At 41.5% G+C, this 13,854-nt stretch overlaps 2 protein-coding genes across 7 annotated transcripts in view; both read left to right on the forward strand.

Moving 5' to 3' along the window:
- The first annotated feature begins 1,526 nt into the window (after positions 1-1,526).
- LOC139410086 (transcription factor BTF3 homolog 4-like) lies at positions 1,527-8,095 on the forward strand. Of its 4 annotated transcripts, none has more exons than XM_071155527.1 (6): positions 1,527-1,878; positions 3,087-3,148; positions 4,157-4,270; positions 5,787-5,988; positions 7,557-7,616; positions 7,721-8,095. In XM_071155527.1, the coding sequence occupies exons 2-6, from the start codon at positions 3,095-3,097 to the stop codon at positions 7,765-7,767; spliced, it is 477 nt and encodes a 158-aa protein (XP_071011628.1). In that variant the 5' UTR covers positions 1,527-1,878; positions 3,087-3,094; the 3' UTR covers positions 7,768-8,095. The 4 variants fall into 4 exon arrangements, with proteins under 4 accessions (XP_071011628.1, XP_071011626.1, XP_071011627.1 ...); XM_071155525.1 differs by having other exon boundaries at positions 1,527-1,820; XM_071155526.1 differs by having other exon boundaries at positions 1,537-2,399.
- A 548-nt stretch (positions 8,096-8,643) lies between these two features.
- LOC139409007 (zinc finger FYVE domain-containing protein 9-like) overlaps positions 8,644-13,854 on the forward strand; it is an 11,974-nt gene continuing 6,763 nt past the window's right edge. For all 3 annotated transcript variants that reach the window (XM_071153615.1, XM_071153616.1, XM_071153617.1), the window contains exons 1-4: positions 8,644-8,761; positions 10,127-10,986; positions 11,121-11,220; positions 13,363-13,574. In XM_071153615.1, the coding sequence (XP_071009716.1) occupies positions 8,698-8,761; positions 10,127-10,986; positions 11,121-11,220; positions 13,363-13,574 (1,236 nt within the window). In that variant the 5' untranslated portion in view covers positions 8,644-8,697. The remainder of the gene's footprint in view (positions 8,762-10,126; positions 10,987-11,120; positions 11,221-13,362; positions 13,575-13,854) is intronic.

A 13,854-nucleotide genomic window follows, 5' to 3' on the forward strand; every position in this document is an offset into this window, starting at 1 on the left:
TCACGGTAGAAGGGTTAATGAGTTTCCCCATCTCTCTTTTCCCCTTTTTTTGGGAACATATGTGAAATGCACTTTTAAACTTTTAAAGACAGCAATACCCCCCAAAAATGTATAAATATAGGCTAAAACTGCTTTTCCAATAGAAATCCCCAATCACACTTGTAGGCAATGTCTTGGAGACATTGGCTGCATTCCAAACTCAAAGTTGACAGCCCTTGGCCCTAAACCCTCAGCCCTTGGGGGAATCCCCGCAGCCGTCGGTTCAAATGATTAGCCAAGCAAGGAAAGTTTGCAACGTAAGCCCTCAGCCCTCGTTTTTAATGGAGTTTGCGAGTGTACAATTACGTTCACTTCGGGCCTGAAAGGAAAGTCTGCCAAAACTTTAAACCTCAACATGGAATCAACATACAAGTGTAAGTTCAAAGGAATGTAAATAAGTTAGAAACTGTGCTACTAATGCACAAACACATCTCGTAAAAGTGTTGATGTTTTTTTTTGGTTATCTTTTGGAAATTGTAGAAATAAAACATTTCCTTTCTTCAGAAGTTCTAGCTAGGCAGGCTAACGTTAGTCAGTTAATTTGCTAGCTATCATACAGTAGGCGCATATTAATCATTATATAGTTAATATAAGTAGACATGCAATCATAATTGACTGTAGCTCATATAAAGCTTCCGATGGCTGAAAACACAATCGTCGCGGGATGAAGGAATTTCTGCCCTGCAAGCGTAAACTCCTCAGACGTCAAGACACATCATCAGAAGTGTCCAGTGTTGCCAACTAATTTTCAGGGTAAGTTGCTAGAGGCAGGTTGATTTGTTGCTAAATGACGTTGTAATGTCATTTCGTGATAACATAAAAACTGTGTCATTACGTAGAATACACAATAACGTTACTCAAATTGACTAATCATCTCGGCAAAAAAATATGATTTTGCATTTGTTCAGGTACAGACTCTCACTCTTTTCTGTACTTCTGGCTGTACAATTGTGATTGAGACATGTTGATTGATGTTGTAAGTTCTGTTCAAGATCAAACATTCATGACCAACTATATTCACTGGGTTTGGCTCTCGTGCTGCTGCTGCAGTCGGCCAACAATGATTTGCAATTAACTGAAATTGCTGCTGGCCTGCTGCTGACGTCACTCACAATGCACTTTTGCAGCCAGGCACGTGTGTTGTGACTGAGTGTGTGACAGACAAAATCGTTTTTTTGTCATTTAGAGGGAAAATGCGTGCATTTTAGCGTTTGAGTCACTTTTCAAAAGTTACTAAAAGTTCCAAAAACGTTTTAAAAGTAGCTCAATTTGTTGCTAGGTGCTGTTTGGGGGGAAAAAAGTTGCCAAGGTAGTCTGAAATGTTGCTAAATCTAGCAACAAAATTGCTAAATTTGCAGCACTGGAAGTGTCCACTTAATTTGAAGGGAGAGGGTGTGTCTTTTCAGTTTTTAGAATGCAGCCATTGGCTAGATAAGCTATTGGCCACACGTCATCGGCTCTAACGGTCGTCTCGCCCCGAACTGCGCATGTGCAAGCACATTGAAAACACGTCAGTTTGTCACTTTCACAAGGTTGGAGTAATAACATGTTCAACTACTTAGGCCGTTTGCTCGAATCTAGGTTGTGCCTTCAGATTTCGAGAAAAATATTTGTTCACTTCTCTCATTTACTCCTCAAACACCGGCTTGGATATTTGGTCTATTTTCGCAAGCTGTTTCCCGGAAGTCTTGCAATGTTGCGCTTCTGGGTTTAGAAACTCAATGGCAATACGCAACAAAGCGTCCAGGCGGCTGGAAAACCACTCGAAGAAGAAGAAATGGGTCAGTCGAAGACAGCGGATTGGATGATGAGTTCGAATTAAGCAGCGCGTCGGGCAAAGTTTGTGAAGATTAATGTTATGAATGGACAACACTAGTATCGAAAACTGGAACAAAAAGGAAATTGACTAAAATTGGAGTGGAGAATATGAATGTTAATGAATCACTTCTTGTTGGGATGCATATGTAGGAGACCTATTTGAGGTGTCGAAATAGTGAAGTATGCGCTGGAAAAAGTGGAGTCTGTCAGACCAGGAGTTGTCTTAGTTTGATGAAGACCACTCCTGGTTTTTGGGATTTAAGGATTTTACTTTAGAAAAAGTATATTTAACTAGGCAAGTCAGTTAAGAACAGATTAGTTTAGATTAGAAAAGTTTTGTGATTTAGTTCAGTTTATTTATTTTAGTTTGGTCGTTTATTTTTGTATTTTGTTACATTTTTGGGAATCCTGTTTCCATCCCGCACAGTAGGTGGCGGAATGCACATTCCGTTGTGCGATCGCCAATATACCATAGAAGAAGATCTTCGTCATATCCTCCTATCTTTCGTTGCCGCATGTTTCCTCGGATATTTGTGGATCAGGTCTGGTATATTGTTTTTACGTCCATTTTAGAGTGGTTTTATGGTAAACAATTACGTGTGTGTTTGATATTTGACTGGGATTGATGTACCTTAGATGAAAAGAGGCAATGACACTTCATAGGATACCCAGCAAATCCACTGTTTTCATTTTGTTAACTGGCTCGTGTTAGCGTGCTAGTCTGTCTGGTTAGCCTGGCTATATCTAGCTATTTGTTTGCGTCTTCAACAGACAGCATCCCTTTTGTGAAAGATGTCGCATGTGGATTAGGCTCGTTATTGAAATTGTAGTTATGTTCTTTGTTTCACTGTTCTCCGTTGGTCGTTAAAGTTAGATAGCTAATAACAACGCCCTCTTGACAAATGTGGTTAACTAGCTCGCATATTGAGGTTCCCTGGCGTGTACAGTTGTTAGCTGGCTATCATAGCTAGCAGCTAGTTAAGTGAGGAATGCTGAACTACATTCTCTGAGCGTTTCTCGGCTAGTTGGCTTGGCAGCAGATGTATGTTGACGCAATCCATAATACTTCCAGTCAAATTATGGATGAAACTGGTCATCTGGAGCAAATTGTTCTGATACTAGTGTAGATAATTGACAAGATAACAACCCATATGCCTCCACTTGAAAACAGTTCAGTTGCTAGTTTACATGTTTTAGTTTAACTTCTACTCATCTGTCATTTTTTCCAGGTAGAAACATGAACCAAGAAAAATTAGCAAAACTTCAAGCCCAGGTCCGGATAGGAGGAAAGGTAAGCTAATTTCCCTATTTAGAGATTCAACAGGAAGTACATGGGGTGCGTTCAGCAGGACAGAATGGTGTGCAATGTTTAAAGGTAGTCAGTGATATGACGTAGATGCGCTAAGTAAACAGCATAGTGGGTCAATTTCCGCAACAACTAAGTGCATTGGAGCGCAAGGCTAAACTTATCCACTGTTTTGGTCCCATGCCTACCTATAGAAGTTTGAAGAGAGCCCATGTACATGCGCAGATACTGTTTGAGAGTGAAGTCTTGCATCATGCTCATGGCAATATCTGTGGTGCTGCTTGTGCAATGTCATTTTGCTAACTCTATTTCAATAGAAACTGTTTTGTATGAAAAGTTGAAAAACGTTGTGATTATGGGGTTTGCTGCACAATTCTGTCATGGTCTCAACTACTATTGGCTTCAAATTCAAAGTTTGCTTATGCATCAGCAGTCTTTCTCTTGTCAGTCACTCAATTTAGCTTAGGGCCCCCAAAAGGCTAGGGCCAGCTCTGTCTGCATGTGTGGGTATGGATGTGGGTACACAGACACTTGAGCCACTCTGGCCCCTCATGGGGTGTTTTTTTTGTCCCATCCCCCACCCCCATCAAAGTTGGACATCCCTTTTCTACATGTTGGAGGCATGTTTGTTATACATTAACGTGTCTATCTGAACATTCCAAAAACATTGTGTCCTGTTGAATGTGCCTCTGAAATGTGTATTAAATCAAGTCAATCTTGATGAGTTAGACCTATATAATACATTTTTATCAAATGACAATATAGACTAAAAGTTGTTTAAAATGGCACATTATTTTAGTCATTTAAGGTGACATGTTTATAATGAAATATAGGCCTACTACTTCTATGTTATATATTTGCAAATGTTTTATTTTTAATCATCAGCCGTATGGTTTCCGATACTCCTGATAGGTTGGCAGAGCACTGGGCACACCACTGCTTTATTTAACCTCTATTGGTGTACATTCTTATATCTCTCTGTGTTGTTTACAGGGCTCTGCACGTAGGAAGAAGAAGGTCGTACACAGGACGGCAACAGCCGACGACAAAAAACTTCAGAGTTCGTTAAAGAAATTAGCTGTCAACAACATTGCTGGTATTGAGGAGGTAAACACTGCTACCATTATACATTTTGTCATCTTAAAGAAAGTATTCATACCCCTTATTCCACTTTTTTTTTGTTACAATCTGAATTCAATATGGATTCAATTAGGAGGTTTTCTCACCAATCTACACAAAATGGCCCATAACGACGAAGTGAAAACCATACTTTTGGAAATATATTGAAAATGAAAGAAAGAATATTTCCTATACATAAGTATTCACACCTCTGAGTCAATACTTTGTAGAAGCACCTTTTGCAGTAAGTCTAAGAGCTTTCCACTCCTGGATTGAGCAACATTTGCGTACTATTATTTTCAAAATTCTTCAAGCTCTGTCAAATTGGTTGTTGATCATTGCTAGACAAACATTTTCAGGTCTTGCCATATATTTTCATGTAGAGTTAAGTCAACTGTAACTTGGCCACTCATGAACATTCACTGTCTTTTTGGTAAGCAACTAGAGTGTAGATTTGGCCTTGTGATTTAGGTTATTGTCCTGTTGAAAGGTGTCTGGTGGAAAGCAGGCTGAACCAGGTTTTCCTCTAGGATTTTGCCTGTGCTTAGCTCTATTCTGTTTTTTTGTGGGGTTTTTCATCCTGAACGATCAAACCCATCACATGATGCAGCCACCACTATATGGAGAGTGGTACTCAGTAATGTATTGGAATAGTTTATATTCAGGAAAAAAGTGACTTGCTCTGCCATATTCTTTAAGTATTACTTTAGTGCCTTGTTGCAAACAGGATGCATGTTTTGGAATATAAAAAAAAAAAATCTGTACAGGCTTTCTTTTCACTCTATCAATTAGGTTAGTACTGTGGAGTGACTACAATGTTTTATCCATCCTCAGTTCTCCCCTATCACAGCCACTAAACTCTGTAACTGTTTTAAAGTCACCATTAGCCTCATAGTGAAATCCCTGAACGCTTTTCTTCCTTACCGTCAACTGAGTTAGGAAGGACGCCTGTATCTTTGTAGTGACTGGGTGTATTGATACAAAGAACTTCACCATGCTCAAAGGGATATTCAATGTCTTTGTGGTTGAATCTGTTTGAAGCTTGACTGAGGGACCTTACAGATAATTGTATGTGTGGGGTACAGAGATGAGTCATTCAGAAATCATGTTTAACCTTTTTATTGCACACAGTGAGTCCATGCAACTTATGTGACTTGTAAATCGTTGCTCCTTAACTTATTTAGGCTTGCTATAACGGAGGTTGAATACTTATTGACTCAAGACATTTCAGCTTTTCATTTTTAATACAGTTGGAAACGTTTCTAAAAACACAGTTCCACTTTGACATTATGCGGTATAGTGTGTAGACCAGTGACGCTGTCTCAATTGAATCCATTTTGAATTCAAACTATAACACCCCAAAATCTGGAGAAGGTCAAGGGGTGTGAATACTTTTTGAAGGCACTGTAGATGTTGAAGTCTCTTGCTTGGACTGCAGCTTAGTATGGCTTTGGTGACCAAACTTGGAATATAATTTTGAAGTGAGCCCTCTTACTGTCACCAGGTAAACATGATCAAGGATGACGGCTCAGTGATCCACTTCAACAACCCCAAAGTGCAGGCATCTCTGTCGGCCAACACTTTCGCTATCACCGGCCATGCCGAGACCAAGCAGCTCACGGAGATGCTGCCGGGCATCCTCAGCCAGCTGGGCGCCGACAGCCTCACCAGCCTGCGCAAACTAGCAGAGCAGTTCCCTCGACAAGGTGGGTTGGCCCTCATGTAAAATCATTAGGTTAGGGCTGGGGTATATTCACAAGGAACCAACCGGGACAAAACGGGGAGGGACCAAGCAAAATGTGTCAAATAGAAGCTCTCGATTTTTGTTGCAAAAGGAAATTCTGTTACGGCGTGCACTGGGGATTATTTTGAGACCTGAGGAGCGTCTTGATGCTTACTATATATACAATTGAAGTCGGAAGTTTACATACACTTAGGTTGGAGTCATTAAATATCACTTTTCAACCACTCCACAAATTTCTTGTTAACAAACTATGGTTTTGGCAAGTCAGTTAGGACATCTACTTTGTGCATGACACAAGTAATTTTTCTAACAACTGCTTACAGACAGATTATTTAACTTATAATTCACTGTTACAAATCCAGTGGGTCAGACGTTTACATACGCTAAGTTGACTGTGCCTTTAAACAGCTTGGAAAATTCCAGAACATGATGTCATGACTTTAGAAGCTTCTGTTAGGCTAATTGACATAATTTGGATCGTTTGGAGGTTTACCCGTGGATGTATTTCAAGGCCTACCTTCAAACTCAGTGCCTCTTTGCTTGACATCATGAGAAAATCAAAAGAAATCAGCCAAGACCTCAGGAAAAAGTATCTATATCCACAGTAAAACGAGTCCTATATCGACATAACCTGAAAGGCTGCTCAACAAGGAAGAAGTCAATGCTCTAAAACCTCCATTAAAAAGCCAGACTACGGTTTGCAACTGCACATGGGGACCAAGAGTGTACTTTTTGGAGAAATGTCCTCTGGTCTGATGAAACAAAAATGACCATTATGTTTGGAGGAAAAAGGGGGAGGCTTGCATGCTGAAGAACACCATCCCAACCGTGAAGCATGGGGGTGGCAGCATGTTGTGGGGGTGCTTTGCTGCAGGAGGGACTGGTGCACTTCACAAAATAGATGGTATCATGAGGAATTAAATTTATGTGGATATATTGAAGCAACATCTCAAGACATCAGTCAGGAAGTTAAAGCTTGGTCGCAAATGGGTCTTCCGAATGGACAATGACCCCAAGCATACTTCCAAAGTTGTGGCAAAATGGCTTAAGGACAACAAAGACAAGGTTTTGGAGTGGCAATCACAAAGTCCTGACCTCAATCCTATAGAGAATTTGTGGGCAGAACTGAAAATGCATGTGTGAGCAAGGAGGCCTACAAACCTGACTCAGTTACACCAGCTCTGTCAGGAGGAATGGGCCAAAATTCACCCAACTTATTGTGGGAAGCTTGTGGAAGGCTACCTGAAACGTTTGACCCAAGATAAACAATTTAAAGGCAATGCTACCAAATATTGAGTATATGTGAACTTCTGACCCACTGGGAATGTGATGAAAGAAATAAAAGCTGAAATAAATCATTCTCTACTATTATTCTGACATTTCACATTCTTAAAATAAAGTGATCGTAGCTAACCTAGAGACAGGGAATGTTTTCTAAGATTAAATGTCAGGAGTTGTGAAAAGTTTAAATGTATTTGGCCAAGGTGTATGTAAACTTCTGACTTCAACTGTATATATTTTTTATTGCAGTGCTTGACAGCAAAACGCCTAAAGCAGAAGATATTGAAGAAGAAGACGATGATGTCCCAGGTAAGGATGATTCCATTTGCAAGGGAAGTATTTCAGACACTTCAGAGGAAACATTACGTAATTTCAACCTGTAAAACCATCCTTTGTTTTCCTCTTCTCTTCAGACCTGGTGGAGAATTTTGACGAAGCATCAAAGAACGAGGCAAACTGATTGATCTTCCCCTTGAGACCCCATACAAGGATTGGAACTGCAATTAAGAAACTAAGGCGACTTCTCTGATGTTTTAACTTCTAGCTACGAAGACCTATCATTTCAAACACTATCCCGTCAACCAGAGACTTGTGTATTTTGAAATGTCCCAAGGATGCAGTCCTTATCAGACTTGCTTGCTCACTTAAACTCCCAACACATTGGTCAACGGTTCAGTACTTTTCACCACATTGTTAGTCTCGAACAGGATTGCGGTGGTCATTTTAATTAAAGCTAGTCTTAAAAATAATTTTGTTTTTACGAAACAAAATAAAGGTGATTAACATTTTCTACATGGTGCTGTGGTCTTTCTGGCTGTTGAAAGGGGATATTTAGTTTTTGAAGACTTGTCACAACAGCTGCCACCCTGGCCATCATTGTATCAAGATGCATAACTATTTAGTCACAATTTAATTTCAAGCTGCTGTAGCCTCATGCTCAAAGTAGTCAGGCCTTGCAGCGATGATGACATCCAATGTGATATTAGACTGACATGGATGATATCAAAGATGGTCGTAAGGACTTTTGTGGTATTTTTTTAGATCCATATGTTTTCTGTGGTTTCATGTACACAGGTCATAACACTTAAACCACATAAAGACATGAAAATGTAATATGTCATATGTGCAGTAGACACATTTTTGGCTAGAAATAAGAGCACATTTTCTGTAATGGAATGATCTCATTAAGTAAACATATATTCTAATACAGTGTACACTGCTTTAGAAAGGGACATTTAAGGACATCCTTGAGTTTACTTAAGACCTGCAGCGAGAGAGAGGGGGGGGCAGGGGACGCAGAAGGAGAGAGGGGAATAAGTGGGAGGGAAATCGTCCCTCTGCTAGTGAGCAGGACTGCTTTTCTTGTCTTCTTCGCCACTAATGTTGCAATATGTTGAAGTTCTTCAGTGCCCGGGACGATGAGAATGAAAGCCTATTGGGTTCATTGACAGAAGGTACGTTTGTAATTCTATTCAAAAATAAAATCATACAGATAGAACTACATCATCTGGCGCTATCGTAGGGGGAATTGTAGCTGATCTGTGCAATCATGCGTCTTGCCGCGTGCGACACATTCATAGAAAGGCAGAAGCACACGAGAATATTCCTTCAGCCTATATGAATTAATGGGAAAATACGACTTGAATTATATGGAAATAACGCGATAAAGGGAATAATGCTGCGATATTAACCTGCAACGATTAATGAATCGGGATGGGGAGCAAATGTCGCATTGCCGTGTTCACTGGTTGAGGGGATTTAAACTGTTGCACGTGTGCTGGATGCGTCACCGTCCCGCAAAGCAAACGCTCAGTCAGCTGTACTGGTTGAGCCCTATTGTAGTTTATATGCGCCGTAATAAAGATGATATATTTACCAGTAATCTGTGATCGTCAGCATGAATGGTTGGGGTGCAATAACGGGGGGGGGGGGGGGGGGGGGGTAAAGCTGCAATGCAGTTTTACCCCGACAAGAATTCACCAACGATAAAGGGTAGGCCTATCTGAAATTGTGCAATAGGCAATAACCAACCAAGGCTCAATCACAGCATAATGCAACCCCAAATCTAAATTATGAATTTTTCTTCCTCACAGTTGTAACATTTTGTCTTATTTCAGTCGATAGCGGAGAATAATATTAAAAAATATATATAGAATGAAATGTATAAATATCTTTATTTGTGTTATTGACAATTCTCGAAAATTCCAAACTAATTGTATGCACCTTTATTAATAATGTAACTTTTATAATAATAATAGTAATGTACATAATCTAACATCCAGTTTTGCCACTGAAGCCTGTATTTTTTTAATGCTGGTGTTTCACTATAGCCCTATTCCCCAGAGAATGAGTCAGCTTTACCTGGCTCTCTGGACCTGTCTCCCTCTGAAATGGCACCCTATTTCCTATATAGAGCATTACTTTTGACCAGACCACTATGGGCCTGTAGTGCACTACATAGGGAATAGGCTGCCAAAAGCAGTGCACTTCATAGGGAAAAGGCTACCATTTGGGACGTATCCTAGCTCTCTCAAGGATGACAGTGCACATATGTTGGCCTCAGTGGACGATTTAACTTATCCAAAGCAATGAGATAAATGGCCTCACATTTATTGGACCCATTACCACCTAGGAACACAGACTGTCCCATCTGGGATCATGGGCGTGAGTGAGTGCTTAGGTGCTCTTGTGGACTAAATGTCACGTTCTTCGTATATATGCCTGTTTGTTCTCTTAGTGAAGTAAAATGTCTGTGTCAGGTTCATGTCACATATACCTTTACATAGTTTTGATCTGTTCCCACGTCTTTGTATGAACAGATGAATCGGATGCTCCGTCTCTGATGGATGCTAAGCACCACTGGCTCCACAGACCCTGTCTGCTGATGCTCAAAGATGGGGATGTCACAAAGCCAGGACAGCTGGGCTGTGGACACATCGGATCAGATTCCCCTGCAAAACCCAAAGTCCATTCAGAGGGGGTCTTGAGCCCAGGGGTGGCTCCTGTTTCCCAACTGGAGACCCCCGCTCAGAGACTGATGAGACAGCTGGAGGAGGGAAACTGCACTGTGACCACTCTTTCAACATGGGGAGAGAGGAATTTTGGGGAGGCTTCTACCCCCCTAATGCTCAGCCCCTCCAAAGCTGCTGGGCCAGAGGTGGAGGTGGAAGAGGAAGTGAAGAACAAGCCCCAGCCATCCTCTTCCAAGGAGGACTCTGTGGTTGAGGAAAAGGAGCTGGAGGAGAGTGGACTTGAGCTGCAGGACCCCCCCAGTGGCTCAGATGCCCTAGGCCCTTACATTGACGACCCGTCTGGTCCCCCTGTGGAGGAGCCCTATGGAGGCGGCCATGATGCCCAGGTCCAAGGGCCTAGACTGGGGCTTCAGAGCCAGACCAAAGCCAACGGACTAGCTAATGATGAGACCAACGCCAACGGAGTTCAAGCAGATAGTGAAGAGGGAGCTGTGGGGGACTGCACACCTTCCCCTATGTCTCCATTAGTGGATCCAGACAATGAGCTACAGGCCGGCCCCGCGGGCATTCTGTCCAGGGAGCGAGGCACTATCCTCGGGGAGGTGGCCCCCGTGTGGGTCCCTGACGCCCAGGCGCTGGTCTGTATGATGTGTGAAGTCAGGTTCACCTTCACCAAGAGAAGGCACCACTGTCGCGCCTGTGGCAAGGTGAGGGTCTTGCACCACTATTTTGTATGTGTGTGTGTGTGTGTGTGTGTAGGTTGTATTTAAAGTAAGAAGGGATTGGATGTTATCCCTGGGAAATTAGGCTGACCATTTGTGATCGTGTGTCTGTGCTACAGGTATTCTGTTCAGTGTGCTCCGGTCTGAAGTTTCGACTAACACACCTGGATGGGAAGGAGGGGCGTGTCTGTGTCTCCTGTCACTCAACTCTAGTGAAACGTGAGTATCACATGACAACACTGTTACCATGACACTACAGGGTAAATCCATTTAAATTCAATCACTTTTTGACAGGAACCCCTTTGATTTAAACGAAACCTTCCATACATAAGTGCTCATAAAGTGATTTGGAGTCAAATGCCAAAACATGAGATTTATATCATTTTAAAGCTTACAAACAGGGTTGTCAAACTATTTCATAATTTCTGTGAATATAAAATAAATAATAATATGTCCCTTTTAAACCTTTAATGTAAATGACTTATAAAAAAAAAACTAAACTCAGATTTTTTTCATATTTGCATATGTTGTTGCTTATACCCTATTTTACATTGTCTGAGGTTTTTGTCTTGTTCCCGCTATCGGTTGAGACACAACATGTTCCTGAATACAGGGTAGATGTCATGTTTTGGCTGATGAATGCACTAAAATGGGAATAAAATACAGATTTCTACTTTCAAATGGTACCACAAACCCCAGAGAATGTTGACTTGAATGGGAATATCTGTTGTTTGAAATTACAGTGCATTTGGAAGTATTCAGACCTCTTGACTTTTTCCACATTTTGTTACATTACAGCCTTATTCTAAAATTGATTAAATTGTTTTTTTCCCTTCATCAATCTACACATATTTCCCCATACTGACAAAGCAAAAATTGTTTTTAGAAATTTGAGAAAAAACAGAAATATCACATTTACGTTAGTATTCAGACCCTTTATGCAGTACTTGTTGAAACAACTTTGGCAGCGATTACAGCCTTGAGTCTTCTTGGGTGTGATGCTATAAGCTTGGCACACCTGTATTTGGTGGAGTTTCTCCCATTGTTCTCTGCAGTTCCTCTAAAGCTCTGTCAGGTTGGATAGGGAGTGTCGCTTCAAACCTATTTCCAGGTCTCACCAGAGGTGTTCGATCGGGTTCAAGTCCGGGATCTGGCTGGGCCACTCAAGGACATTCAGAGACTTGTCCAGAAGCCACTCCTGCGTTGTCTTGACTGTGTGCTTAGGGTCATTGTCCTGTTGGAAGGTGAACCTTCGCCCCAGTCTGAGGTCCTGAGAGCTCTGGAGCAGGTTTTCATCAAGGATCTCTCTGTACTTTGCTCCATTCATCTTTCCCTCGATCCTGACTAGTCTCCCAGTCCCTGCCTCTGAAAAACATCCCCACTGCATAATTCTGCCATCACCATGCTTCATCGTAGGGGTGGTGCCAGGTATCCTCCAGACGTGAAGCTTGGCATTCAGGCCAATGAGTTCAATCTTTGTTTCATCAGACCAGAGAATCTTGTTTCTCATGGTTTGCGAGTCCTTTAGTTGCCTTTTGGCAAACTCTAAGCAGGCTGTTACGTGCCTTTTATTGAGGAGTGGTTTCGGATCTCTATGGACAATTCCTTCGACCCCATGGCTTGGTTTTTGCTCTGACATGCACTGTCAACTGTGGGACTTTATATAGGCAGGTGTGTTCCTTTCCAAATCATGTCCAATCAATTGAATTTACCACAGGTGGACTCCAATCAAGTTGTAGAAACGTCTCAAGGATGATCAATGGTACACCAATTTTTGTGGTGTACCAGCTAAATTACAGTCTTCTGAAGGGATAGGTCCCTTCTATGAGTTATATTTCTATGATTGAAATGACACCCGCCCTGTATTCAAGAGCATGTTGTGTCTCAACCGATGGTGGGCACGACGCAAAAACCTCAAATGATGTTAAATAGGTTCTAAGCTACCACATATGCAAATATGAGTTTACACATTGTTCTATAATGGATGTTAAGGGTTAAAAAATGACGAGAATTCAAAAAAACGTTGTTTGACAACACTGTCTGTAAGCTTTTAAATTGATCAAACTCAACCGTTAATCTTTTCCAGTGATGAAGACATGGATGTCTCATGGTGGGGTATGCAAGACGGATCAACTTTGAGCACCGTTATCTCCTGAATGTTTGGCATTCATTGTCCAAAAAGTCACTTTCTGACCACTTCTACCATAGGCGAACGTGTATGGAACGTTTTGTTTAAATCAAAAGGGATGCTGTCAAAAAGTGATTGAGGCAATAAATGTCTTATAAGGTTAATTGGTGCAATATGTGGACATTTGTTAAAGTCTATATTATTGACTTTCTCTCATGTATGTTGTTCTTTAGGAACCCCTCCAAGGGGGAGGAGGAAGGTGTGGTTTGCTGATGAGATCCTATCCAATGAGAAATCAGACTCTGCACCTTGTACCCCAATCAGAGGCCCCACCTTTTCACCGCTGTTATTGAGGAGAAGTATAGCTGCTACAATCAGAAGTGCCACTGGCTCACCACAGACCAGCAGGAGGGCCCCAATAGCACAGGAGATGCCCCTGCTCAATGTATATAAAAAAAAAATAAAACACTTATCAGACCGGACTGATTTGCTGCAATTTATACAATTCAAATAAAATATAAGTTCTAAGGATGTGGTAATATGCTTTCTGTTGGATATCTTTGATATCCATAACCCCACAGAATTCCACAAGCTCTCTCTTTTTGACTATCTTTCTGCCTCACTCATGGTTTGCCTCACTCATCTCCCTCCTAGTCCTCCTTCCCCTCCTCCCTCCATCTAGGGGCAGTAGGTAGCCGAGAGGCTAGAGAAGCAGGTCAGCAACC

Source organism: Oncorhynchus clarkii, chromosome 5 (genome assembly GCF_045791955.1).
Source record: "Oncorhynchus clarkii lewisi isolate Uvic-CL-2024 chromosome 5, UVic_Ocla_1.0, whole genome shotgun sequence".
Taxonomy (NCBI): Eukaryota; Metazoa; Chordata; class Actinopteri; order Salmoniformes; family Salmonidae; genus Oncorhynchus; species Oncorhynchus clarkii.